Here is a 27,848-nt window from a genome sequence, read left to right as displayed (position 1 = left end):
ACAGTTGTAAAATCCATTTACTTCATCAGATCAAAGAAGAGATTGTATATGAGGGATAATTAACATAAAGGTTGGGTTTCAGGACATCCCAGAAAAGGCTATGTTGTCATGGAATTGGGGGAACTTAGGGTGATTCTCTGGTTTCAATTTATCTGTCTGTTTGCAAAGTTAATTGCGTTTTGGACCTCGTGCTTTGCAGCACATCGAGAGAGGATAGCCAAAGGAAATGTGTTAAATAGGCCTTTGCTGCAAACAGAGTTTAAAAACTAATTTTATCATTCATCGTGTGGAATGCAGGCGAGACTTAATCTCAGTTTGAATTTTGTGGAGGGATCAGAAGCTGGAAGATTTCCTAGTTTGAAGCTAGTGGGAGAATCTACAGTGATCCTCACAGAGTCTTGTGGTAAAGAAAGCAACAAACAGATTAGCTTGGAACTATTGAAACTTGATCAGGACAAGGGACTTAGGCATCCGTAGTCAAGAAATGGTAAATGAAAGTTTTAACTCTGAGAATAGCTGGAGTTGAAGAGCATTCGCCAGAGAATTGTGGTGTGTTTATGGATGGTCCCAACAGAAATAAATAACCTTAAGATTGATGTGTCTTATAAGAGAATTCTTGGAGTAAGAAGTAAACCTGAGTGCATAACATACATAGTTATAAACCATATTATGTTAATAACGCTTGTTTTTAAAATTCTTTTACATATAATAAAGTTGATTTTGTTTAAAAAATAGAGAAATCTTGCGGCATAGTTCTATTGATTAAAACAAGGTATTTGATTTCTTTTAGAATGTTCACTGTCCCTAACCAGATCATAATACTGTGTGAAGTTTAAAACAGGCTCTCGAGAGCATAAAGATTTCAAAGTGATGCATACTGTCTTCAGCACAACACCCACACTCCCAGCACCCCACTTTGGCTCACATCAGTTAACTGTTCAGAGGAGACTGCCACCACCGACCACAGAGACCAGCACTCACTGTGTCATCTGTCCATTTGTCCTCTGGGACCAGTAAACTATTCTCACCTGTCACAAGTCGAATGCTTTTCCTGTCTATTTAGCTTATTGATTATACCTAAGCTGTTGCTTCCCAAGAAATTACTTTAAAGTCACTTATGAGCTTGACCCTGTTTTTGGGTAATCTATAACTCCCGGACATAAATCTTCCAAAGTGGTGTTAGGAGAGAGGTCACAGTGATCGAGATTACAGGCCTGAGAAGCAACAGCCTTAGTTAAATGTGGATAGAGATTTTCTTTAGTGAGGCCAGGAGCATCCATTGATATTGGAATGTTCCTGAAATGATTGATAGATGGTCCGACAGGGAAAAGATATGCTGGGGATGAGAGATATCCTAGGAATTGATTTTTTTTTAATCCATTTGTGGGAAGTGGGTGTTGCTGGCTGGGCCAGCATTTATTGCGCATCCCTAATTGTCCCTGAGAAGGTGATGGTGAGCCACCTTCTTGAACTGCTGCAGTCCATGTGGTGTAGATACACCCACAGTGCTCTTAGGGAGGGAGTTCCAGGTTTTGACCCAGCAACAGTGAAGGAACGGCGATATATTTCCAAGTCGAGTTGGTGAGTGGCTTGGAGGGGAGTTTCCAGGTGGTGGTGTTCCCATGTGTCTGCTTCCCTTGTCCTATATGGTTGTGGTTGTGGGGTTGAAAGATGCTGTCTAAGGAGGCTTGGTGAGTTCCTGCAGTGCAGCTTGTAGATGTGAACACTGCTGCTACTGTGCATCGGTGGTGGAGCGAGTGAATGTTTGTGGATGTGGTGCCAATCATGAAGGCTGCTTTTTCCTGGATAGTGTCACACTTCTTGAGTGTTGTGGGAGCTGCACTCATCCACGTAATTGGATTCTATCATACTCCTGACTTGTTCCTTGTAGACGGTGGACAGGTTTTGGGGAGTTGGGAGGTGAGTTACTTGCTGCATGATTCCAAGCCTCTGAATTGCTCATGTATCCACAGTATTTATATGGCTAGTCCAGTTGTTTCTGGTCAATGCTAACTCCCAGGATGTTGATCGTGGGGGATTCTGTAATGGTAATGCCAATGAATGCCAAGGGGTGATGGTTAGATTCTCTCCTGTTGGAGATAGTCATTGCTTGACACTTGTATAGCGCAAATGTTACTTGCCACTTGTCAGCCCAAACCTGGATAATGTCCATTTCTTGCTGCATTTGAACATGGACTGCTTCAGTATCTGAGGAGTCGCAAATGGCGCTGAACATTGTGCAATCATCAGCGAACATCCCCACTTCTGATCTTAAGATGAAGGAAGGTCATTGATGAAGCAGCTGAAGATGGTTGAGCCTAGGACACTACCTTAAGGAACTCCTGCAGTAATGTCCTGGAACTGAGATGATTGACCTCCAACAACCACAACCATCCTCCTTTGTGCTAGGTATGACTCCAACCAATGGAGCATTTTTCCCCTGATTCCCATTGATTTCAGTTTTGCTGGGCTCATTGGTGCCACACTCTGTCAAATGCAGCCTTGATGTCAAGGGCAGTCACTCTCACCTTATCTCTGGAGTTCAGCAATTTGCTCTTGAGTGTGACAGGGATTACAAATTTTTCTCGATAGACTTTCTGAAGAGGTTCAGAAAAGACAACATTAAGTTGTAGAAGACCCAGAATCAGTTTGCCCCACGGTGCACTCGTGTGTCTTACAACTGAATAAAAAGTACAGGAGTGAAGGGATCTTGTCAATATGTTGCAAAGGAAAGTGAAGGTTAGTAAGAGAGCATTGCTGTTTGGCACAATCAGTTATGCTGGGAACAGGAGGCACACGATAGAGTGTTATATAAGAAAAAATAACTAGAGCAGACACTGGAAGAAAATATTGAGTTACAAGCAGAATATAACCAACTGAGTGAGGAGTTGGAAGGTTCAAGGGGGGAATTTGAGGGAATTAGTTCAGTAACAATCTGTCAACTCCCCCAAAGCAGATCACACCCTGGGTTTAGTTAAAATCTGACAGCTTCAGGTACAAATCAGCAGCAGCAGCACTCATGGCTACTGTCTCTGAAACCAGAGCAGATGACCCTGGCTCTTTTTGGGATAACGTAGTTGAAAACAGTTCCCCCTCTCCTATGCAATGAGGAAATGCCTGTGCCTGTGTGTGTGGGGTGTTGTGTTTGTGTGTATGTGTTTGTGTGATCACCTGAGCCAGGGCCACAGCACAGGCTAAGACCCCGATAGAACGGGGACTGGGGAATGGTGAAGAGCCATCCTTGTCCACTGGGGTCAGGGAAGAGGTCATCACCTTGACAACTCGCAGACCCCTTTCCCCTGGTCAGGTTAGAACTCTGAAAGAGGAGTTGGGGGTGGCAGGGGGTGATATGAACACTGACACCCTCCTCACGCCATAATGGGAAATCTTTAAAACTTCCCATATGGAGTTAGAGAAGGATGACCTTAAACAGATTCTCCTAGCTGTAAGTTCCCAAGAGTTAAGATGAGAAATGGACAGAGACATTTTGACCAAAGGCTCACTCAGTGAAGTAGAGACTGACCTAAGGAGGTCCTGGGCGAAGGGAATATTGACTTTCATCAAGTTCCAGTTAACATCAAACAGGCCCCCACTGAAATCCTGAGTGTATTCACAGAGAGGCTCCATGACTGTTACCAGTGCACTAGGGAGGGTCAGGATCACCATTTTGATTCCCTGAGCTTCAACAACCTCTTCAGAAAGGGCTCCAGCTGTTAGTCCATAATGCATTGTGTGTTTATAACACTTAAACAACGCCCTGGGATGAGTTGCTCCTCCATTCCCATATAATCCGGGATCAGATCCATGGACCCAAGCACCCAGGAAGGTTAAGGTAGGGCCATCAAAGGCCCATCGACCAACCAGAAACCTGGACCATCCAGAAACTTGGTGCCAGGAAGGGATGCCCCAGTTCACTGTTTTAATAGTAACCGCCTGGGCCACCACTATGTCTGTGATGGTTACAATCGGTGTAGTGTGGAGGCTGGCAGTAACAGTGAGCCCTGCTTTCCCCCTCCTCCTGTACAGCTGAGTCCTGACCCTGTGGAGCAGCGGCGAGAGGCAGTGATAGAGGCCATGTGATTTAGGAACAGAGTTTGGCTGGTTGCTGCAGTGAATCAGGTAGCTGGACTAGCAGCTCCAGACACCCAGTGACTTCAACTATTGGCCCTTTCAACTATCAACGCGGTTACGAATTGAACTAAAGACTTTGCCTTTTAAGGATTTGGCTTTATCCCGTTTGTTATACACCAAGATGCAGTGATAGAGAAGGGGAGACATCGAAGATGCCTCAAAATTAGCTGCAAGCACTTCTCTCTCTCTGGTAAAAATGCCAGATTATGAGAATACTGATTTGGACAGTAAAGTTACTCCAGGGCTCCTGAATGAGATAGAATGGTAATTAATGGGATGGCCCACTTAAAATAAAAGAAAAAAAATCACATCATCAAATGGGAAATGGAACAGTTCACCCTAGGTATAGTTGAATAGATTAACACAGAATCACACAGCAGAAGAGGCCCTTCGAGTCTGCACTGACACGTGAGAAACACCTGATCTACCTACCTAATCCCATTTACCAGCACTTGGCCCATAGCCTTGAATGTTATGACCTGCCAAGTGCTCATCCAGGTACTTTTTAAAGGATGTGAGGCAACCTACCTCCACCATCCTCCCAGGCAGCGCATTCCAAACCATCACCGCCCTCTGGGTAGAAAAGTTTTTCCTCACATCCCCCCCTAAACCTCCTGCCCCTCACCTTGAACTTATGTCCCCTCGTAAATGACTCTTCAACTAAGGGGAACAGCTGCTCTCTATCCACTCATAATCCATGCCCCTCATAATCTTGCACACCTCAATCTTCTATCCACGCACATTCTAGTGAAAGTTAGGAAAGTATAGATGAGACTGGTAAATAGGTAGCTTTCTCTTGGAGATGTTTGCCTGCTTGCCTCTGAACTTCCTAAGAAAACTGAAATTGATAATCTGGTCACTATCTGAGACATTGCACCATGCAGGTGAAGATAAGCAAAGATCTTCAGACAGACCACCCCACCCCCTCGGGCCTTAGGTAAGATTACCTGAAAGTCCAAGAATGACTTGTATCAGATGGCACGGGGGCATGACTTTGAGATGCCAGTGTGAGTGTGCAGATGTAATTTGTTACATATGGAGCAACTAAAATGCAAGAACGCATGGTGAAACTGCACTGAAGACCAGGTCAGACCTGCTCAGCTACTTGACAATAGAACAACATGATGTGATTAATGTGAACATAGACTGAGTTAACATTTTAAATCATCAGGACATTGACACAAACTATGTAGAGAAACTGACATTAAGACAATGAGGATAGAATTAATCACACTGGTATCTATCAGAGGGAGTAAAATTAAAGTGAAGAGGGATATAGAATCTGGATTTAGAAAATATTCACAAGCTGGACAGAGAGCTGGAGAATCTTTAAAGATTCATGAGCTTTTGATGCATGAACCTTTGTTTGAACCATATGTATCTACAACATGCCAATGATTTAGAATTGTGTGACATGATCTGTAAAGGACAAATTGAAGTTGATAGTTATCACATTTTACTGGAAAAGTTTTTACATTTATTCTTGGTGGCAGCTCAAGGGTTTGTGTTGCTGATTCTGATAATTCTAGTTGCCTTAGAATGTTACCGATGGTATGTAATCATGAAATTACTAAAACACACTCATAGCTTCGAAATAGCTGGGTTAGTCAGAAATCAGTTTGTGAGAAGTCACCCTTCCCAAGGTGGGGAGATCTGGAAGAAATCATTGTCCAATAACCATGTAATTTTTAAATAAGTTTATTGATTGTAGGAATAGCTCTCTCTCTCTCTTATGAAGAAAGCTTCCTAGATTGACAAACACAGGACAGTGTAGGCCTGTTATCTCTGCCAAGGACATGTCTCCAGTACAGACCATGAAACAAGACAAACTTGATAGGGTCAGTGGAGGGGGGGGGAGGGGAACTCATGACCCATGTGTCAACCAACTCTCTGAGTAAAGGTTAACAGGATGCCCGAGAAAGTGATGAGATACTCAATGACTTCAAGGATTTCCAATGGAATATTAACTTGAAAATCTGTCCCTTGACAATTGAATAAGTGATTGACAGTGAACCCCCTGAAATAAAATATATAAACAGCCCTTCAAGAGGGAAATCACTTCAGACAAGAAGGAGCTTCTCAAAGTGATTCATGCCGCCTTCAGCCGAACACTTTAGCTCAAAGAGACCAAGAAAGGCACAATGATCAGCATCCCCCTGATCCAGGACTAGTAAACCATTCCGAGGAGACTGTCACCTCCAGCCACGGAGATCAGCATCCCCCTGATCCAGGACCAGTAAACCATTCCGAGGAGACTGTCACCTCCAGCCACGGAGATCAGCATCCCCCTGATCCGGGACCAGTAAACCATTCCGAGGAGACTGCCACCTCCAGCCACAGAGATCAGCATCCCCCTGATCTGGGACCAGTAAACCATTCCGAGGAGACTGCCACCTCCAGCCACGGAGATCAGTATCCCCCTGATCCAGGACCAGTAAACCATTCCGAGGAGACTGCCACCTCCAGCCACGGAGATCAGCATCCCCCGATCCGGGACCAGTAAACCCTTCCGAGGAGACTGCCAACTCCAGCCACGGAGATCAGCATCCACCCCTGCTTCTCCCCATCCATTTGTCCAATCTGGGACCAGTAAACTATTCTCACCTGTTACCGGTTGTATGTCTTTTCTGCCTATTTAACTGATGTATCATATCTAAACTATTGATTCCTAATAAAATGCTTTAAAATCACCTATACTTAGACCACCTTTTTGGGGAATCTGTGACTCCCGGACTAAAATATTACACTTGTCCATGAGAGTAACTGAGGGTTTGAGAACTGAAATAATCTAGAGTAATGATGAGGTGTTAGTTGTGGCTGAGTGTTTGCATCCTTATCTCTGAGTCAGGAGGTTGTGGGTTCAAATCCACATCCAGAAACATGAGCATAAAATCCAGGTTGATATTCTGATGCAGTACAGAGGGAGCACTGCACTGTCGGAGGTCCCTGCTTCCAGGTGAGACCTTCAACTATGGCCCCATCTGCCCTCTCAGTTGGTGTAAAAGTTCCCATGATGTTATTCCAAAGGGAAGGAGAGTTCTCCTCAATGTTTTGCTTATTCCTTAGTTTTTGACATAAAAACTAGTTGGAAGTGTGAATTGTGAGGAGGATGCAAAGACGCTTCAAAAGATTTTGGAGAAGCTAAGTGAATGGGCAAAAAATTGGCAGATGGTAGGAAAAACAGAAATTGAGTATTTCTTAAATGGTGAGAGGCTGGGAAGTGTAAAACTTCAAAGGGACTTTGGTGTCTTTGTTCATGAGTCACTAAACGCTAACATGTAGATACAGCAAGAAGGCAAATGGTATATTGGCCTTTATTACAAGACGGTTTGAGTACAGGAGTCAAGTGTCTTACTGCAATTATACAGAACCTTGGTAAGACCACACCTGGAGTATTCTGTGCTGGTCTCCTTACCTGAGGAAAGGTACACTTGCCATAGACAAAGGCAATGGAAATTCACCAAACAAATTCCTGGGATGGAGGGATTGTCCTGTGAGGAAAGATTAAAGAGACTGGGCCTTTATTCTCTGGAGGTTAGGAGAATAAGAGGTGATCTCTTCAAACGTACAAAATTCTTGCAGGGGTCAACAGGGTAGATGCAGGAAGGATATTTCTCCTGGTTGAGGGTCTAGAACCAGGGGACACAGTCTCAGAGTAAAGGGCAGGTCATTTTAGATTGAGGTGAGGAGCAATTTCTTCACTCAGAGGGTGGTGAATTTTTGGAATTCACTGCCCCAAAGGGCTGTGGAGGCACCATCATTAAGTATGTTCAAGACTGAGATTGATAGATTTCTACATCTTAAAAACATCAAGGGATACGGGATTAGTGCAGGAAGATGGTGTTGAAGTAAAAGACCGGTCATGATCTCATTGAACGACAGAAGGGCTGAATGGCCTATTCCTGCTCCTATTCCTTATGTTCTCAACAAGTATCACTGAACAGATTATCTGGTCACAGTCACATTTCTATTTGTGGGATCTTTTTGTGCACATTTTGGTGACTGCAGTTCCTACATCACAACAGTGACTAGACTTCAAAAGAACGTCATTGGCTGTAAAGCACTTTGGGACATCCTGAAGTTGTGCAAGGCGCTATATAAATACAAGTCTCCATTAACAAAGGAGAAAAGGCCCAAAAATGGAACAGTCAATAAGAGGATATCAATCAGTCTCCTCCTATCTTAGAGAAATCTAGGACGGAAACACTGTGTTTGACACAAAGCTGATTTATTTAACCTAAATGCAGAATATTAAACTCCAGCCCAGTTACAGACATTATTAACATTAACTGAAGCAAACTCCAGCTGTCAGAATGAATGTGGTTCTGTCCTAGATGTGACTAACAGCAGCAATAACAGCAGAATCCAACCCCTGCAACTTGTGAACTTGCTGTTGTGTCTGCAGGGTGGATGAATGAGAGAATCCCTTCCCACACACGGAGCAGATGAACGGCCTTTCCCCAGTGTGACTGCGCTGGTGAGTCAGAAGATCCATTTTGCCTTTACAGCTCTTCTCACAGTCGGAACATTGAAAACGTCTCGTGTCAGAGTGAACATGTTGGTGTGAAGTGAGGTGGGTGAGCTGAGTGAATCCCTTCCCAAACTCAGAGCAGCTGAACGGTCTCACCCTGGTGTGAATGTGCTGGTGTCTCAGCAAGGTGGATAACTGAGTGAATCCTTTCCCACACACAGAGCAGGTGAATGGCCTCTCTCCAGTGTGAACTCGCTGGTGATCCAACAGGTTGCATAACTGAGTGAATGCCATTCCACAGTCAGGGCAAGCGAATGGTTTCTCCCCATTGTGAACTTGCTGATGTAAATGAAGGCTGGATAACTGTGTGAATCCCTTCCTGCACATAGCACAGTGTACGGCCTCTCCCCAGTGTGAACTCGTTGGTGTGTCAGCAGATTCTTTTTGCTTTTAAAGCTCTTCTCACAGTCAGAACATTTGAAAGGCCTTTTGTCAGAGTGATCAAGTTGGTGTGTAGTGAGGTGGGTTTGTTGAGTGAAACCTTTCCCACAATCAGAGCAGATGAACGGTCTTTTCCCAGTGTGAGTTCTCTGGTGCTTACGTAAGCTAGATGACTGAGTGAAGCCCTTCCCACGCTCGGAGCAGGTGAATGGCCTCTCCCCAGTGTGACTGCGTAGATGAATTTCCTGCACAGATGGGGATCTGAATCCCTTCCCACAGTCCCCATATTTCCACGGTTTCTCCATGGTGCAGGTGTCCTTATGTCTCTCCAGGTTGGATGATCAGTTGAAGCCTCGTCCACACACACACGTTTACAGTTTCTCCCCACTGTGACTGGTGTGATGTTTTTTCACGCGTGTAACTGGTTAAAGCTCTTTCTACAGTCATTTCACTGGAACACTCTCACTCTGGTGTGTGTCTCGGTGCTTTTCCAGTCACCTTTTTTTTCAAATCATTTCAGTAGACAGAACATTTCTCCTTCCACATTCAAAGGCTGATGATATTCAGGTCCTGATGAATCGAGTGACTCAGATTTTAATGTGATGCTGCATCTGAGTTTCACATCTGCAATAAATTTTCTTCTAATACCCTGTAAAAGGAGTTGACAGTGTCAGTATCATTTAGTCCTGGATAGAAATTTAGAAAAGACAATTCTAGTTTCTGTGAAACATTCTCTCTTCTCTTGTTTCCCCAAACATGTTGTCCAATCAAACTGAAAGAGCCCAAAATCACCAACAAACTCCCAGCAAAAGCTCCTTCTCCAGGGCCACCCAGACACGGACAAGACAATGGAAGAGAGGTCGGCAGCTACTGTGATCACCACCAGCCCCCGAAAGGACTGCAACTACCCTGCATCTACAAATTGCAGTTTTAACCAGGCCCAAGAGGAGGTTCAGGAGAAGATCCCCTGAGTTACTCAGTCCCTGCCACACTGGGCTAAAGGTTTGTAATCAAATGGTTGAAATGTAACCAAATGTTGAGTAACAGCCCCTTTAGGTAACTATACAGGGGCCGCAACCTGTCACACTGAATAAGTACATGTCCCGTGGACTAGGCTGCAAACATCAGCTGCAGCCTGGGACTGGGTGAAGCTGCTTAAAAACCTGTTGCCTGGGGTGGGGAATGGGAGGATTCAGGAAAGGGTAAATTCAAAAGCAGCAAGGGAAATGTTAAGGCTGCAGAACAGAGCAATGTTCGGTAAAAATAGACAGAGTGAGTGTGGAAAGGAGAGTGAGAGTGACACAGGGAATATGGCAAAACCTATAAGATGGATACGGGAAGCCAGCAGTGAATCAGGATCCCCCCGTCCCTCTGTGTTCCCCTGGGAGTAGGAATCTTCTCTGTCCCTCCAGGGGAATCCTCTCCGCACCCTGCACCCCCGTCCTCCCAGGGGGAATCCCTCTGTCTCCCCCGCCCCCACTCCTCCCCCGGGCAGCAACGGGGAATCGGTCTGATCCCCTGGGGCTGCTGAACCGAACCCAGAGGGAGGGAGAAAATTCCCCCTGAGCTGCGATCCCGGGACCTGCAGGATCTTATTGGGGGTTTGCGGCCTCCACCGGGTGTTTCTGAATCCTCCCCTCGGTGCAAACGCGGGTCCGGTAGCTTCTTTTTGGATGTCTGAATCCTCCTAAAGGAGTTTGTGAAACCTCCCGGTCCAGCCGCCGGGGACATTTCACACCCACTGCAGGTTCCACTGCACCACCTCCATCCGGCTCCAGCACCTGCACTGCGCATGCTCTAGTCACAGACCTATAATCCGCTTGCGCGAGTGTGTCCTGCAATGATGATAAGGCTCCGCCTCTCATTCACTCCGATTGGTTGGAGCACCGGCCGCTCCCGCCCGGTCCTCTTGTCCCGCCCTCTTTCGTTCCATTGGTCCGGCTCTGCCCTCAATCAGTCGGGCATTGTGAGCTGTCAGGTGAGAGGTGACTGTCGGGAGCGGGTTAATAAACCGCGGGCAGGGTTTACAAATCCCGAGTGCGGCCCCAGAGCCGAATATTAAACAGTGAATATTCTCCACTCTCACTATCCGCCGCTTCCGGCTTCTCTCCGGGAACAACCTCAAACAAAGAGACCAGGGGGAGACAGTGGCCTAGTGGGAATGCCACTGGATCAGAAATTCAGAGGCCCAGGGTCATGTTCTAGGGACATGGGTTCAAATCCGTTAAATTAATACAATCTGGAATATAAAGATAGTCTCAATGATGGTGACTGAGGCCCCTCTGAAAAAATCTCCACACAGTCAGTGCTGGACACAAGGTAAATGTCTGTTATTCTGCCTGGTCGTCAGGGTGATTCAGGTTATTGTCATGAATGAAGTGAATTATCAAACATGTTGCTATCTCTCATTGTACAAATTTGTTAAAAGATTACAGAAAGAATTATCCAACACTTCATTCAGATTCAACCCAGGGAGGAGGGAGTGTTTGTGGGACGGGAATTTACAGCTTTGAGGAACCAGGAGAGGAAAAAGTGTTCCATGGAAACTAAAATTGTCTGTTCTGAATTTCCACCCTAAACTTACAGTGATGACTTTTTTGGAACTCTATTTACAGGATGTTAGAAGGAGGATTTGCAGACCAGAAACTCAAACCAAACATCACGTCAAGATCTGACAGTCACTCCATTCACCAGGATCTGAATATCATCGGCCTCTGAATTTGGAAAGAGAAATGTTTCTCCATTCTGTCTGTGGGAAAAGATTTCAAACATCAGTGTAACTGAAAAAGCACTGAGACACACACACACCCAATTGAGTGTTCCAGTGAACTAACTGAAAGAGCTTTAACCAATTCGACAGCCTGAAAACCATCACACCATTCACAGCGGGAAGTGTACACGTGTTCTGTGTGAGCACAAGGCTTCAATTGATTAACCAACTTGGTGAGACACAGGGCTCCAGCTTTATGGAGAAACTGTGGAAATGTGAGGATTGTGGGAAAGGGTTTAATTATCCATCCCATCTTGAAATCCATCGACGCAGTCACATTGGGGCCGGCACCATGGAGAAACCGTGGACATGTGAGGACTGTGGTAAAGGATTCTATTACCCATCCCTGCTGAAAATCCATCAACGCATTCACACTGGGGAGAAGCCGTACACATGCTCTGTGTGCGGGAAGGGATTTACTCAATTAGCCGGCCTCACATTACACCAACGAGTTCACACGAAGGAGAGGCCATTCACCTGCTTCGTGTGTGGGAAGGGATTCACAAATTCATCCCATCTGCTGACACATCAGCTTATTCACACTGAGGAGAAGCCATTCAGCTGTACTTACTGTGGAAAGAGGTTCAGATCTTCAGCCAACATTATTGCACACCAGCGAGTTCACACTGGGGAGAAGCCGTACACCTGCACCGTGTGTGGGGAGGAATTTGCTCGGTTATCCAGCCTCCAGTATCACCAGGGAGTTCACACTCGGGAGAGGCCATTCAGCTGCACTTCCTGTGGAAAGAATTTCAGGTCTTCATCCAACCTCATTGAACACCAGCGAGGTCACACCGGGGAGAGGCCAATCATCTGCTCTGTGTGTGGGAAGGGATTCACCAAGTCCTCCAACTTGGTGATACACCAGCGAATTCACACTGGGGAGAGACCGTTCACTTGCTCAGTGTGTGGAAAAGGGTTCACTGAGGCAGCTAAAGAGCGGAGGCACCAGCGAGTTCATAAATGACTGCAGGTCTTGGATTCTGCATTTATTGCTGCTGTTAATCACATCCAGCATTGATAGTCTGACAATATTAGGTTTGTTTCTGCTGATGTTAACAATCCCTATATCTGACTGGAGTTTAATATTCTGGAGTTGTCATTGATTTTCGGGGCTGCAATGTCCTTTTTTGAGGGACCATCTGAGATTTTTCCTCTTAATCCAAGAACTCTCGACAGGAACTCACTTACACTAACATTAAGAACTTTTACTTCAATCCTAAATTGATCTTTGGTGAAAACTCTACATCCCAGTGTCTGAAAGGCTCCACTGATTAACACCTCCAATTAGAAAGTGCTGAATAATCCTTGCTGATGATTATCAATAACTTATACATTCTTCACAGTGATACCTCCATTATGAGAGTAAATTATCAAAGAACAAATCTGGCATCAGTGTACATTCCAGTGAAAGTATACATGAAACTAGTAAATCTCTTGGAGATGATTGTATTCTTGCCTCTGAGCTTTTTCAGAAAACTGCCTCTGGCCATTATCTGAGGATTCACAACTTGCAAAGGGAGATAAGCAAAGGTCTGGTGAGAGACACCAATGCACCCCAACATCCCTGTGTTTACCTAACAGTCTAGAATGGCTTATAGCAGTATGAGATCCCAGTATGAGTGTGCAGATGTGATTTATTACGTATTGGAGTAACTAACATGGGGAAATGCAAGTTGAGCCTGCACTGAAGAACAGGTCCCAGACATGCTTAATACTCGACAACAGAATCTTATTGAAGTGGTTAATGTGGTCAGGAGAATGAGTGAACATTTAAATCATCAAGGTACTAACACAAACTCCATAGGGAAACCGACTTTAAAACAATCCAGATAGAATTAATCACATTGGTATCTATCAGAGGGAGTAAAATTGAAGTGAAGGAGCATATAGAATCTGGATTTAGAAAATATTCACAAGGTGGATGCAGGTGAACAAAGAGCTGGAGAATCGTTAAACTCTGTGCATGAACTTTTGTTTGAACCATATGTATTTATGACGTCAATAATTTAGAATTGTGTAAGATGATCTGCAGGTGAGGATGAATCAAAGTCAATAATTATCACAATCTACTCGCAAAGTTTTTACATTTATTCTTGGTGGCAGCTCAAGGGTTTTGTGTTGCTAATTCTGCTAATTCTAGTGGCTTTAGTATGTTATCAATGGTTTGTAATCAAAAAATTAGGAAAACAAACTCGTAGCTTAGAAATAGCTGGGCTAGACAGAAATCAGTTGTGAAAACTCAGATAGAGTGGGGGTTCTCATGAACCATGTTATTTTTTATTATTCATTCACAGGATGTGGGCGTCTCTGGCTGGGCCAGCATTTATTACCCATCTCTAATTGCCCTTGAGAAGGTGGCAGTAAGCGACTTCCTTGAACCACCGCAGTCTATGTGTAAACCAACTGTCTGAGTAAAGGTTAAACAGGATGTCCTAGGATGTGATGAGCCATGAAATGACTTCATGGATTTCTGATGGAAACAGGAGCGATTAACGTGAATATCTGTCCCTTGCTAATGGACAATTGAATAAGTGATTGACAAAAGACCCCCGGGAATAAGGTATAAGAACAAGCTTCTGAGAAGGAAATCACTTCAGACAAGAAACAGCTTCTCAAAGTGATCCATGCTGGATTTAGCCAAACACTTTGAGTCAAAGAGACTGAGAAAAGATGAGACTGCTACCTCCAGCCACGGGGATCAGCATCCTTCTCATCAGGGACCAGTAAACCATTCCGAAGGGACTGCCACCTCCAGCCACGGAGATCAGCATCCCCCGATCCGGGACCAGTAAACCATTCCGAGGAGACTGTCACCTCCAGCCATGGAGATCAGCATCCCCCTGATCCGGGACCAGTAAACCATTCCAAGGAGACTGCCACCTCCAGCCACGGAGATCAGCATCCCCCCTGCTTTTTCACCATCCACTTGTCCAACCCGGGATCAGTAAACCATTCTCACCTGTTATGGGTCGTATGTCTTTTCTGTCTTTTTAACTGTTGTATCATGTCTAAACTGTTGCTTCTTAATAAAATGCTTTAAAATCGCCTCTGCCTTCGACCCCCTTTTTGGATAAACTGTGACTCCTGAACTAAAATATTACGCTTGTCCATGAGAGTAACTGAAAGTATGAGCACTGAAATAGAAAGTAATGAAGAGGTGTTAGTTGTGGCTCAGTGGTTGCATTCTTATCTCTGAGTCAGGAGGGTGTGGGTTCAAATCCACATCCAGAAACATGAGCATAAGATCAAGGTTGATATTTTGATGCAGTACTGAGGGAGCACTGCACTGTCAGAGGTCCCGTCTTCCAGATGAGACCTTCAGCTATGGCCCCATCTGCTCTCTCAGTTGGTGTAAAATTTCCTATAATGTTATTCCAAAGAGCAGGGGAGTTCCCCCTGGTGTACTGCTTCATATTTATCCCTCAACAAACATCACTGAACAGATTACCTGGTCAAAGTCACATTTCTATTACTGGGATCTTGCTGTGCACAATTTGGCAACTGCATTTCCTCCATTACAGCAGTGACTATGCTTCAAAAGAACTTAATTGGCTGTAGAGCACTTTGGGACATCCTGAAGTTGTGAAAGGCGCTATATAAATACAAGTCTCCATTAACAAAGGAGAAAAGGCCCAAAAATGGAACAGTCGGTAACAGGACATCAATCAGTTTCCTCTTATCTTAGAGAAATAAAGGACTCAAACACTGTGTGTTTGACATAAAGCTGATTTATTTAACCTATATCCAGAATATTAAACTCCAACCTAGTTACAGAGATTATTAACATCAGCTGAACCAAACTCCAGTTGTCAGAATGAACATGGTAACATCATAACAGCAGAATCCAACTCCTGCAGTCACATATGAACTTGCTGGTGTCTCAGCAGGTACGATGAACAAGTGAATCCCTTCCCACAGACGGAGCAGGGGAACGGTCTCTCCCCAGTGTGAGTGTGTCGGTGTCTCTGCAAGTGAGATAACTGAGTGAATCCCTTTGCACACATGGAACAGGTGAATGGCCTCTCCCCAGTGTGAACTCGCTGGTGATTCAGCAGGGTAGATGACTGAGTGAATCCTTCCCACAGATGGAGCAGGTGAATGGCCTCTCTCCAGTGTGAGTGCGCTGGTGAATCTGCAGATCTAATTTGCCTTTAAAGCTCTTCTCACAGTCGGAACATTTAAAAGGTCTCATGTCAGAGTGCACTCGCTGGTGTCTCAGCAGGTGGGCTGAAATGGTGAATCCTTTCCCACACTCGGAGCAGGTGAATGGTCTCTCCCCAGTGTGAGTTCTCTGGTGTTTCAGCAGGCTGGATGACTGAGTGAATCCCTTCCCACACACAGAGCAGATGAACGGCCTCTCCTTAGTGTGAATTTGTTGGTGCATCAGCAAAACCTTTTTGCTTTTAAAGCTCTTCTCACAGTCAGCACATTTAAAAGGTCTCATGTCAGAATGAATAAGATGGTGTGACGTGAGGTCGGTTAGTTGACTGAATCCCTTCCCACACTCAGAGCAGGTGAATGGTTTCTCCCCAGTGTGAGTTCTCTGGTGTTTTTGTAAGCTGGATGACTGAGTGAATCCCTTCCCACATATGGAGCAGGTGAACGGTCTCTCCCCAGTGTGACTGCGTCGATGAATTTCCAGCACAGACGGGGATCTGAAGCCCTTCCCACAGTCGCCACATTTCCACGGTTTCTCCATGGTGCCAGTGTCCTCGTGTCTCTCTAGGTTGAATGATCAATGGAAGCCTCGTCCACACACACAACATATGCACATTTTCTCCCCGCTATGAATGGTGTGATTTTTTTTCAGGCTGTGTAACTGGTTAAAGGTTCTTGATTGGTAAGGGGATCAAAGGTTACGGGGAGAAGGCGGGAGAATGGGGTTAAGAAACTTATCAGCTATGATTGAATGGCAGAGCAGACTCGATGGGCCAAATGGCCTAATTTCTGCTCCGATGTCTTATGGTCTAAAGCTCTTCCCACAGTCCATGCAGTGGGACACTCTCACTCAGGTGCGAGTGTGTGTCTCTGTACTTTTCCAGTCACACTGATGTTTGAAATCTTTTCCAACAGACAGAACAGACAAACATTTCTCCTTCCACATTCAATGGCCAATGATATTCAGGTCCTGATGAATCGAGCGACTGTCAGATCTTGACATGATGTTTGATTTGAGATTTCTCTCTGCAAATCCTCCCATTCTAATATCCTGTAAAAGGAGTTCACAAAAGTCATCACTGTCAGTGCAGAACAGATTATTCTAGTTTCTAACACTTTTTCCTCTGTCTTGTTTCCTCCAAGCATGTGCCCAATCAAACTAAAAGAAACCAAAATCAGCAACATCCAACAAAAGCAAAGGGAACTTTCCCAGCTAAACCAGAATGTTGTTTCCAGTGTCTGAGACACTCTGTACCCTGAGGTGCCCACCAGTTGTGGAATGTACCAAGCATCCCAGTGGACACTGCTCCCTCTCCAGGGCCACCTGAGCACAGACATGACCATGGAAAAGAGGTTGGTGGCCAGAGTGATTCCCACCCACCACCACCACCCCCCTCCCTCCCCATGAGACTCACCCACCCTGTATCTACAAATGACTGTTTTAACCAGGCCCAGGAGCAGGTCCAGGACGTCACACTCAGTACAAGTATGAGGATACTGGATATCAGACACTGTAAGATCATACTTTGTGAAACTGGCCTCAAATCTCTGTTAAGATAGCTGCAACTTAACATGCGACTACGGACATTAAACTGTGGACAGCGTTCAATTCCGTGGCCAATATTTAGTTAAACATAGACCTGAATAAGGGAACTTCACAGGCACCTGTGAAGTTTAAACATCTCACTGTGTAAGGATGAACAGGCATGTGGGGAATATGAAGTCTCTCTACTGTTGGTCTCAGAGTGCCATATCAAACAAAGGAGGATATTTGAGCTCAAGGATGAGCAAAGATAATAGTGAATAACCATTATCAACTTTTGTATCATGGTGGTCTGGACTCCAGAAGTGTTAACCCTGCAGTCTTGTGACTGGAATTAACTGTCAGGGACTGCAGTAATATACGACCTCAACAAAGCAAATGTGTGTGTGAAAGACAGCTGAAGCACCAGGAAACATATGAAACAACTGAACCATCATAGCTAAAAGTCTACCAATGCAGCCAAAGTACTGTACTTGTTCCAGCTTCCAAGTCTACCTGAGAACCAATCTCCTGGCTATTCATCGACAAGAGGATGCACATTTTGATGAGAATTTTTTGCTTCTGAAAGACCGTCGCTCCAACTGAAGGATCAGCTCAGCCAAGAAGACAACAGGTCCACATTGATATAAAGACTGAATTATAAATTCCATTTTCATAATTAAGGTTTTAACTTCATCTGTATCTAACTTCTATGTGTGAGATACTGTGAGTGAAAAGAGTGATTGAGATGCTGCCATTAAACATCCAGGGCAAGAGTGTGACAAAAAATAACCAGCTTTACTTTTAAAAATCACCAGAAAGCCTGCTGCTGGAATTTATTTTAACTTAAGAAAAATCACTCAGAGGATAAGGAAATGATACACAAACATGCTGATTATGGACCGGAAGAGACCACATAAATTCTTTCCGTAACAATGGTAAGATCCTCTGACTTATCCACCCGCACGCTTCCACACTGGGCAGTCAAAGATTAGGAGCCTGGGGCTGAAGTGTAACCAAAAGTTGTGTAGCTCATTCCAGTAACTATTCGGAGACTGCAACCTTTCACACTGAATATATACATGGCCCACGGACTCCTCTCGGCTGCAAACATCACCTGCAACCTGGGAGTGCGTGAAACTGTTTCAAAACCTGTTGCCCCCCCGCAACAAAGCCAACTAGCACTAGGACCCAATTGGGAACACAAATCATGAAGCCCCGCCCGGAGTTACGTCACCAAGATGGCCACGCATGCACTCTGCCCCCTTCAATCAAGATGGCGGCCGTTAACCTGGGCTTGTTCTCGGAAAATAGACTAAAAGCTGCAAACACGGGAGCTGCAGGTCCGTATCCAAGATTTGAGGGCTTCACCAAGCGCTTAAAAACCATCCCTGGCAACCCGCCGGCTCCATCGCTCTCTCTGCGTTTCCATATTCTTACCGGCTGCAGAAGACACAAAAGAGCCTCTCTCCCCATCGCTATCACTTGTGTTGCGCCTGCTCCCGGCACTTCGCCTGCGCACTGCTCTCCTATGGTTTGGATAGGGGACCTTCACTACCGCTCGGAATGCTGGGTAGAGACCCCGCCATCGAAAATTCAAATTAGTGAATAGTCATTTTTCGCTGTGATGTGGAGATTGGGACGGGGTAGCGCCATGAATAAAATTCGGAATAAATCCCACTGCATTTTTGTCTCTGGCCACCGCATCTCTCCATCTGGTCTTAGACCTTCCTCTTCTCCTTCTTCCTGACAATCCCGTGTCCATCACTCGCCTCACCTCATTTCCTCTCTCTCCCCACAACGGAAGATCAGGCCATTTCAATCTCTTCTTAGCTACTTCCTTTGATGTTTCCACAATCTTCACTGACCCCTGATGCACTGGTTACTGATCTTGTCCTTTCTTGTCACTCCACGCATCCATCTCAGTATCTGTATCTCATTAGTATCCAGGCGTTGTTCTTCTCTTCTTGAGATTACCCAAGTTTCTGCTCTGTACAACAAGACTGGTCTCAACTGTCCTGTAGATGCTTCCTTTTCAATTTCAGTGACGATTTTCTGTCACATCACACTGCACTGCACTTCTTCCAATTACTCCAACCAGAGCTAATCCGTTTCTTAATTTCTGTACTTCCATCTCCTGCCATCACTGACCCCAGGCACTTGAAGCTACTCACATTCTCCAAGTCTTTGGCCCTAATCTCTACACCTTCACTCTGATTCTCTTCCCTAGACTCGATCTGACAGTCCATAGATAAAAGCAAAATACTGCGGATGCTGGAAATCTGAAACAAAAACAGGAAATGCTGGAAAAACTCAGCAGTAGACCTTAGCAGTAAAACCTCAGCAGCTAGACGCAGCATCTGTGGAGCGAGAAACAGAATTAATGTTTCGAACCCGTATGACCCTTCTTCAGAGCTCTTCTGACAGACCATAGATTGGGTCTTTGGTTCACTAATGTCCTTTAGGAAAGGAAATCTGATGTCCTTACCCAGTCTGGCCTACATGTGACTCCAGTCCCACAGCAATGTGGTTGACTCTTAACAGCCCTCTGCAATGGCCAAGCAAGTCAATCAGTTCAAAGGCAATTAGGGATGGGCAACAAATGCTGGTCTTGTCAGTGACTCCCACATCCCATGAAAGAATAAAAACAAAACTAATCTTCATACCTGTGTCTTCCAGTGTTTGTCTCCAGTTCTCCAGATATTGATACGAACATATGAATTAGGGGTAGGAGTAGGTCATTCAGCTCATCGAGACTATTCCACCATTCAATAAGATTATGGCTGATCTGAATGTAACCTCACCTCCACATTCCCGCCTACCCAACTGTCCCCCTGCCACCACACCAATAACCTATAAGCCTCTGGTTAATCAAGAATCTATCTAACTCTGCCTTAAAAATATTCAAAGACTCTGTTTCCACTGCATTTAGAGGAAGAGAGTTCCAAAGACTGACTACCCTCTAAGAGAAAAAAATTCTCCTAATCTCTGTCTTAAATGAGCGACCCCTTATTTTTAAACAGTGACATCTAGTTCTAGATTCTCCCACAACAGGCAACATCCTTCCACATCCATCCTGTCAACACCCCTCAGGATCCTGTAGGTTTCAATCAAGTCACCTCTTACTCTTTTAAACTCCAGCAGATACAAGTTCACTCTGTCCAATCTTTCCTTATAAGATGGCCTGCCCATTCCAGGTATTAGTCCAGTAAACCTCCCCTGTACTGCCTCCATTTACATCTTTTCTTAAAAAGGAGGCCAATACTACACACAGTACTCAAGATATGGTATCACCAGTGCCCTGTATAATTGGACAATAACCTCCCTACTTTTGTATTCAATTCCCCACGCAATAAACAATAACATTCTATTAGCTTTTCTAATTGCTTGCTGTACCTGCTTATTAACATTTTGCGATTCATGCACTGGGACACCAAGATCTCTCTGCATCTCAGAGCTCTGTAATCTCTCATTTAGATAATATGCATTTTTACTCTCCCTGCCAAAACGGACAATTTCACATTTTCCCACATTATACTCCAGTTGCCAGATCGTTGCCCACTCACTTCACCTAACTAAATCCCTTGTAACCTCCTTATGTCCTCCTCACAACTTACTTTCCTAAGTACTCAGTCATGTTCTCATCATCCTCACCACATTGCTCAATATCATCTGCAAATATCATTGATCATGGCATTTCCTGCCATACTTGCTCAGTTAGAACATCCGTGGCCATCAGGAAGAGGAAGGGGTTCAGTGTCCACCCTTGATGCAATTCAACTTTGACTTTGAAACTCTCTCTCTACCCCCACACTGCTTCTTACTCTTGCCTGGCACTCCTTGGACATGTTCTGTATTAGTCGTACATACTCTTCAGGGAGTCCATGAATTCTAACTCATCTCCAGACTTCCTCCCTGGGCACCCGGTCATAAGCCTTCTGTAGAGCAATGAATACAATCTTCATGTTGCATTGACTTTCCAGATATTTCTCCATTGCTTGTCTTAAAACAAAAATAGCATTGGGATATGTTTCTACCGATGTTAAGAAGCTCTAGCCCAGTTATATGTGTTAATATTCTGGATAAAAGTCAAATAAATCAACTTTTTGTTAAACAGAGTGACGAGTCATTTAAGTATCCCTAATACAAGACTATTCTTTTAGAAATGTTCTCCCTCTCCCCTGTCTTCTCCATCCTCACCTCTGACAACAGAGGAGCTTATGGACTTCTTTGTCTCTAAGATTGTGACAATCTGATCAGCTGCCTCTGCTGCTCCCCTTCATTCCATTAGTTCACAGGGCTAAATTTCCTCTAACGATCTGACCAGCCCGAGCCCTGAACTCACATCTTTCATTAGTTTCTCTCTTATATCCTCTTATCCTCACACAAGCTCATCTTGTTCATGAGACCCAGCTTCATCTCTATTCACCCTATTCCCACTGGATTGCTGTCCACACAGGAGAGTTTTGGACGTGGGTAAGTTTATGCAGGGTGGAAGGTGGAAGACCAGGCAGGAGAACAGTGGAATTGTCGAATCTGGAGGTAACAATGATGTGGATGAGCAGCAAATGGGTTGGTGTGGGATGGAGACAACAGATAAAGAGGTGGAAGGAGATGATCTTCGTGATGGAGAGGATATATCATCGATAACTCAGTCCTCAGTTCAGGGTCAGGTCGGAAACTAAGGTTGCAATGGGTCTGGTTCAGCCTCAGAATGTGTCAGGGAGAGTGATGGAATTGGTAGTGAGAGTAACTGACCCTATGATGGTGGGTTTTTACAGGCCTGAGCATTAATCGACCTCCTGGGCCGCAGCTGTACAGACCTGTGCATTAACCAACCTCTGCCATGTAGGATTACAATACAGTAACAGGCCTTTCATTCCAATCTCGATCTGTTGATAAAATGTCTGTTCACCACTTGGGCTTTCAATGATGCTGTTACAATCCATAATTGTCCATGTGGCAGAATATGCTCCATCAATGACTGCAGAGCCCGGTGTGATTACTCAGCACTGGGTTGTACTTTGAACATGTGCAGTACAGGTGATGAATAGCTGATCAGGAGCCAGTAGATGATGACATTGAATGACAGAGAATATCGAGTCTGGAAACAGACTATTTGGTGCAATGATCATCTTCAATAAATTTCCTTCCATTCCTTCTCCCTCACCTCAGCCTTTCAGCTTCTCTTTCTAATTTCCTTTCTCTCATGTACTCATCTAGTTTACTTTGAAAGCGTCTAAGTTATTTCACCTCAACCACTTCCTGTGGTAGTGAATTTCACATTCTAACTATTCTCTGAGTAAAGACATTTTCCTGTTGGGCTTATTTTCCTGTTGAGCTTATTAGGAACTATCTTGTACATATGGTCCTGATTTTTGATTCTCCCCTATGTGGAAACATTGGCTCCACTTCTACCTCGTACAACCCATTCAGAGTTTAAAGAATCCTCTGGCAGCTCACCTCTAAGTCTTCACTTTTCTAAAGAAAAAAGTCCTATCCTGTTATTTTTTTCTAAATAACTGTAATAGCTTAGTTATGATATCATCCTTAAAAATCCTTTTTGCACAAGCTCCCATGGTTATTGGACTTTTTAATTGAATGGAGACCAGAACTGCCTGCATGGTCCTAAACAAATTGAATATTATTTCATTGTTTCTTAATTCTGTACCCCTGGAAATAAATCTGGGTCTTTTATGAGCATTTTTAATTGATTTGCTAACTTGCAGTAATTTTTATCATTATTCATCTCTTTCCCGTGATTGCACTGCTCTTCTTCTCCATTCAGTTTCTTATTCTCTAAGGTCTAGGTAATGTTTGTATTTTTGCTCCCAAGGTATATCATTGCATATTACACGAATATATGGGCAAGGAGCAGGAGGCAGCCATTCAGCCTCTCGTTGTTGAAGTTCATTTGCCACTTAACTGCCAGTCTGCAGGTGTTCTAATGTCTTCTTGTATTATGTTGCATTTTTCCTCAGTGTTAGAAATGCTGTTTGATATCAGCTACCAATATTTTCATTGTTCCCAAGTCCCAGTCATTCTTGTAAATTATGAATAACAGTGTTGGATCACCACTTTGAATCTTCTTCCAATCTGAAATTGTGGGTGGATGTGGTGGTGATTGCATAGATTGCATCAGGGAGGAGGGTCCAGAAATTAGGGTTTCTACATAATGCAAGCGTTTATTTTTTGTATTCTTCCTGTAGCAACGATCTTAATTGGAATGCCTAAGCATTACATTCTCTGCCCGCAATTCAACCTATCAATGGCAGCTTATTTACCCAGAAAACCCCGCGCTTCAGAAAGTCCCCTATCAATGACTATAGGAGTCCAGTGCGCAGGTGCAGTGTGGGTGTGCGCTCTGAGCATGCTCAGTGTCAGTCATGGTGACAGAGTGAGGAGGAGCGGACGGTTCGGGAGGCGGGAGGAGACTGTGAACACAGGGTAGGCATGGAAACCGCGGCTGGGAACTGGATCAACTTCTGGGGTAGGCCTGAGGCCCCAAGCCCCGTGTTTACCCCGCGGTGACAGGCCCGGGGTCAGCGGGCTCAATGGCCGCCATCTTGCGAGTGGGAGTCAGGGCGGATCCGGGAGGCGGGGCTTCCTCCCCGGTGACAGGCCCGGGTCACAAAAAAAAACTTGTTGGAAAAACTCAGCAGGTCTGACAGCATCTGGGGAGAGAAAGACAGAGTTAACGTTTCGAGTCCTTATGACTCTTTTTCAGAATTGAAGAGAAGTAGAAATGTGGTGAAATATATACTATTTAAGGGGGACGGGGGCGGGGTTGAGGTAAAGCTGGATAGAAGACCAGTGATAGGTGGAGGCTAAGGAGAGTCAACTTACCCAGGCTGCCGCCATCTTGGGAGAGGGAAGCGGGGCTTGTTAAGAGAGTGGGGCTCTTGGGCGGCCATCTTGGTGAGGGAAGCGGCAGTGGGCGGGGTTTCACTGGTCTGTGGAGCATTGTCAGATGGACTTCACTTTCCCAGAGCAGTGAAGGCTGGGTCATCGCACATTTTCGAGGCTGAGTTGGTTGCACTGATTTTTGATCCACAAGGCAGTCATGGGTTAATGGGTGCGAGGAGAAATGTGGAGTGAAGGCCAGAATCAAATCAGCTGTGATCTTATTGAGCAAGCTTAACGGGCTGAATAGCCTCTGCTGCTCTTATTTCTTATGAACTTATGAAGTTGGGGCCGCTTCAGCGAGCGGAGTGCACGTTTGGTCACCTTGGTGGGGAACAGAGTTGGTGGAACTTCAGCATCCCAGTCATCAGGAGATAACGAGGGAGAGTATGTGGGACACGGAGTTAAACCTTCGGGGAACAAAGAGAGGAAAAAATGCTTCACAGAAACTAGAATTGTCTACTCTGACTTTCTGGTCTTTACTGACAGCAGTAACTTTTGTAAACTCCTTTTACAGCATATCAGAAAGGGAGGATTTGCAAATGGAAAGCTCAAACCAAACATCACAGCAAGACCTGACAGAGTCATTTGTTTCATCAGGACCTGAATATCATCAGCCCTTGAATGTGGAAGGAGCAATGTTTGTCTATTCTGCCTGTGGGAAAAGATTTCAATCATCAGTGTGACTGGAAAAGCACAGTGACACACACACACACCCGAGTGAAAGTGTCCCAGTGAACTGACTGTAGAAAGAGTCTTAACCAGTTAAACAACCTGTAAACATTACCCTATTCACAGTGGAGAGAAACCACACACGTGTTCTGTCTGTGGATGAGGCTTCAACTGATTGTCCAATCTGGAAAGACACAAAGGCACCCGCACTATGGAGAAACCGTGGAAATGTGGGGACTGTGGGAAGGGTTTCAGTTACCCTTCTGAGCTGGAAATTCATCGACGCACTCAGACTGGGGAGAGACCATTTACCTGCTCCACTTGTGGGAAGGGATTCACTCAGTCATCCAGCCTGCTGACACACCAGTATGTTCACACTGATCAGAGACCTTTTGAATGTCCTGAATGTGGGAAGAAATTTAAAAGCAAAAAATATCTGCTGAGATACCAACCCATTCACAGTGAGGAGAAGTTATTCACCTGCTTCGTGTGTGGGAAGGGATTCACTGCTACATCTAACCTGCAGAAACACCAGCGAGTTCACACTGATGAAAGACCTTTTAAATTCCCAGACTGTGGAAAGTGCTTTAAAAGTTCTGGGGAAGTGACATGCCATCAATGTGTTCACACTGACGAGAGACCGTTCAGGTGCTCTCACTGCGGGACTGGGTTCAGGCAATCATCTGAACTCACTGTACACCGGTGAATTCACATTGGGGAGAGGCCATTCACCTGCTCTGCTTGTGGGAAGGGATTTACTCAGTCATACAACCTGCTGAAACACCAGCGTATTCACTCTGCTATGAAACCTTTTAAATGTTCTGACTGTGAGGAGAGCTTCAAAAGCAGCAATGATCTGCTGAGATACCAGCAATTTCACACTGGGGAGAGACCATTCACCTGCCCTGAGTGTGGGAATGGATTCAGTGATTTAAAACGTCTGCTGAGACACCAGAGAATTCACGAGTGTCTGCAGGAGTTGGATTCTGCTGTTTTTGCTGCTGTTAATCACATCCAGAACTGAACGTATACATTAATCCTGAGGTGTGTAAGAAATGTGTCCCAGCCGCTCTCTTCCATAGCTCAGAGCTCCAGGCACGAAACAGGAGGCCCCTTTACAACTGGATTTGGGGTCAAGAAGAGCAATTGTGAATGCTGGAAACTGTAAGATTTTAGTCCTGGAGTCACAGATCACCCAAAAAAAGGCAGCATTTAGAATGATACATCAGCTAAATATTCAGAAAAGACACACAACCCATAACAGCTGAGAATGGTTTACTGATCCTGATCTCCATGGCTGGAGGTGGCAGTCTCCTCAGAATGGTTTACGGGTCCCGGATCAGGGGGATGCTGATCTCCATGGCTGGAGGTGGCAGTCTCCTCGGAATGGTTTACTGGTCCTGGATTGGATGATCAGATGGATGAAGCTGATCTCTGCAGCTGGATGTGGCAACCTCTTCTGTTCTCATTCTTCTGGATCTAGTCCGAGTGTTTGGTGTTAATCTGAAGCCAGATCATTATGGATCAGTTTGAAAAACTCTTTCCTGTCCAAAGTGATGTTCCCTCTCAAGCCTGTTTAAGCTTCACTCAGATCGTTGATTTACATGTGGGTCATCAGATCTAACTTGATCAGGGTTAGAGATCTCTTGTTTCAGGGACATTGATAGAGAGATGTCCTTGGTAGAGATAACAGGCCTGTCCTGTGTTTGTCACCCAGCAAGCTGCTGTGGAAGCTTTCTTCATAACAGAGAGTACGAGAGCTGTTTCTATTAATATTCAATGAATTTCTTCACATCTCATGAAGATTATTAGATGGTGATACTTTACCAAACATGCTGTCAAATCAGAGATTGGTGTGAAATTGTGATCTGCTCCTGACTGAAAGTGAAGTTTCCAGTCTGAAAGTTTCCAAGTGTTTATGTGACATTCCAGAGTCTCCCAATGTAAGGCAGTGACCACAACAACTTGGATTTACCCTTGAACAGATTAAAATGTCCCGAGACCCTTCACAGAGGATCAAAAGCTGGGTCGAAAAGGTAAGAAGGAGACAGGTTTAGTGAGGGAATTCCAGCCCTTAGGACCTCCACAGGTGAAAGTGCCTCTGCCACTGTGGAGTGATGTGAGTGGGGGGAGATGAAGGGGTCAATTTTATTCTTATTCTTTCATGAGATGTGAGGGGTCACCAGAAAGGCTAGTATTTGTTGCCCATCCCTTGTTACCCTTAAACTGATGGGTTGCTTAGCACCAGAGTCAACTGCATTGCTGTGGGTCTGAAGTCACATGTCGGCCAGACCAGGTAAAGATGGCAGATTTCCTTCCCTAAAGGGCGTTAGTGAATCAGATGGGTTTTTACAATAATCGAGGATTGTTGTTATGGTCACCATTACTGAGACTAGCTTTTTATTCCAGATTTATTAATTGAAATTAAAGCCCATCAACTGCTGTGGTGAGATTTGAACCCAGGCCCCCCAAGCAATAGCCTGAATCTCTGGATTACTGCTCCAGTGATATTACCACTACACTACAGTCTGCCTATTCGGAGGAGCACAGGGAGGGTCGTCGGGCTGGACGGGGTTCCAGATACTGTCTGTCATGGAGAGAGTGGCTGCCTCCATCGAGATTCAACAGCAGCTCTGAAATGGGTCCATGCAGGCCTTGACCACGGCCGTGCAGGAGATATCTGTTGTCTTAATCAGGATGACAGATATTGTTTCCCTGACCTTACAACACGTCACTGATCTCCACCAAGCTGGTCTGCAGCAGAGTGGGAGGAATGA

At 44.9% G+C, this 27,848-nt stretch overlaps 2 protein-coding genes across 3 annotated transcripts; one reads left to right on the top strand and one right to left on the bottom strand.

The window, feature by feature from the left end:
- The first annotated feature begins 9,715 nt into the window (after positions 1-9,715).
- On the top strand, positions 9,716-14,859 carry LOC121270432 (zinc finger protein 2-like). 2 transcript variants are annotated; one of them, XM_041175764.1, is made up of 3 exons: positions 9,716-10,045; positions 11,659-12,851; positions 14,111-14,859. In XM_041175764.1, exon 2 carries the CDS (start codon positions 12,010-12,012, stop codon positions 12,778-12,780), a length of 771 nt encoding a protein of 256 aa, XP_041031698.1. In that variant the 5' UTR covers positions 9,716-10,045; positions 11,659-12,009; the 3' UTR covers positions 12,781-12,851; positions 14,111-14,859. The 2 variants fall into 2 exon arrangements, with proteins under 2 accessions (XP_041031698.1, XP_041031699.1); XM_041175765.1 differs by lacking the exon at positions 9,716-10,045 and adding an exon at positions 11,002-11,362.
- A 1,005-nt stretch (positions 14,860-15,864) lies between these two features.
- LOC121270277 (gastrula zinc finger protein XlCGF49.1-like) lies at positions 15,865-18,994 on the bottom strand. The gene is made up of 2 exons (XM_041175593.1): positions 18,937-18,994; positions 15,865-17,025 (listed from the first exon to the last, which is right to left on the bottom strand). The coding sequence occupies exon 2, from the start codon at positions 16,513-16,515 to the stop codon at positions 15,865-15,867; it is 651 nt and encodes a 216-aa protein (XP_041031527.1). The 5' UTR covers positions 16,516-17,025; positions 18,937-18,994.
- Positions 18,995-27,848: the final 8,854 nt, after the last annotated feature.

Source organism: Carcharodon carcharias, chromosome 27 (genome assembly GCF_017639515.1).
Source record: "Carcharodon carcharias isolate sCarCar2 chromosome 27, sCarCar2.pri, whole genome shotgun sequence".
NCBI classification, from domain to species: domain Eukaryota; kingdom Metazoa; phylum Chordata; class Chondrichthyes; order Lamniformes; family Lamnidae; genus Carcharodon; species Carcharodon carcharias.
Note: the sequence above shows the minus strand (reverse complement) of the source record. Positions and strands in the feature narration are given on the sequence as shown.

Excerpts from the sequence above, each read along its gene's own strand:
- LOC121270432 (XM_041175764.1), top strand. The coding sequence starts at position 12,010 with ATGGAGAAACTGTGGAAATGTGAGGATTGTGGGAAAGGGTTTAATTAT.
- LOC121270277 (XM_041175593.1), bottom strand. The coding sequence starts at position 16,515 with ATGGAGAAACCGTGGAAATGTGGCGACTGTGGGAAGGGCTTCAGATCC.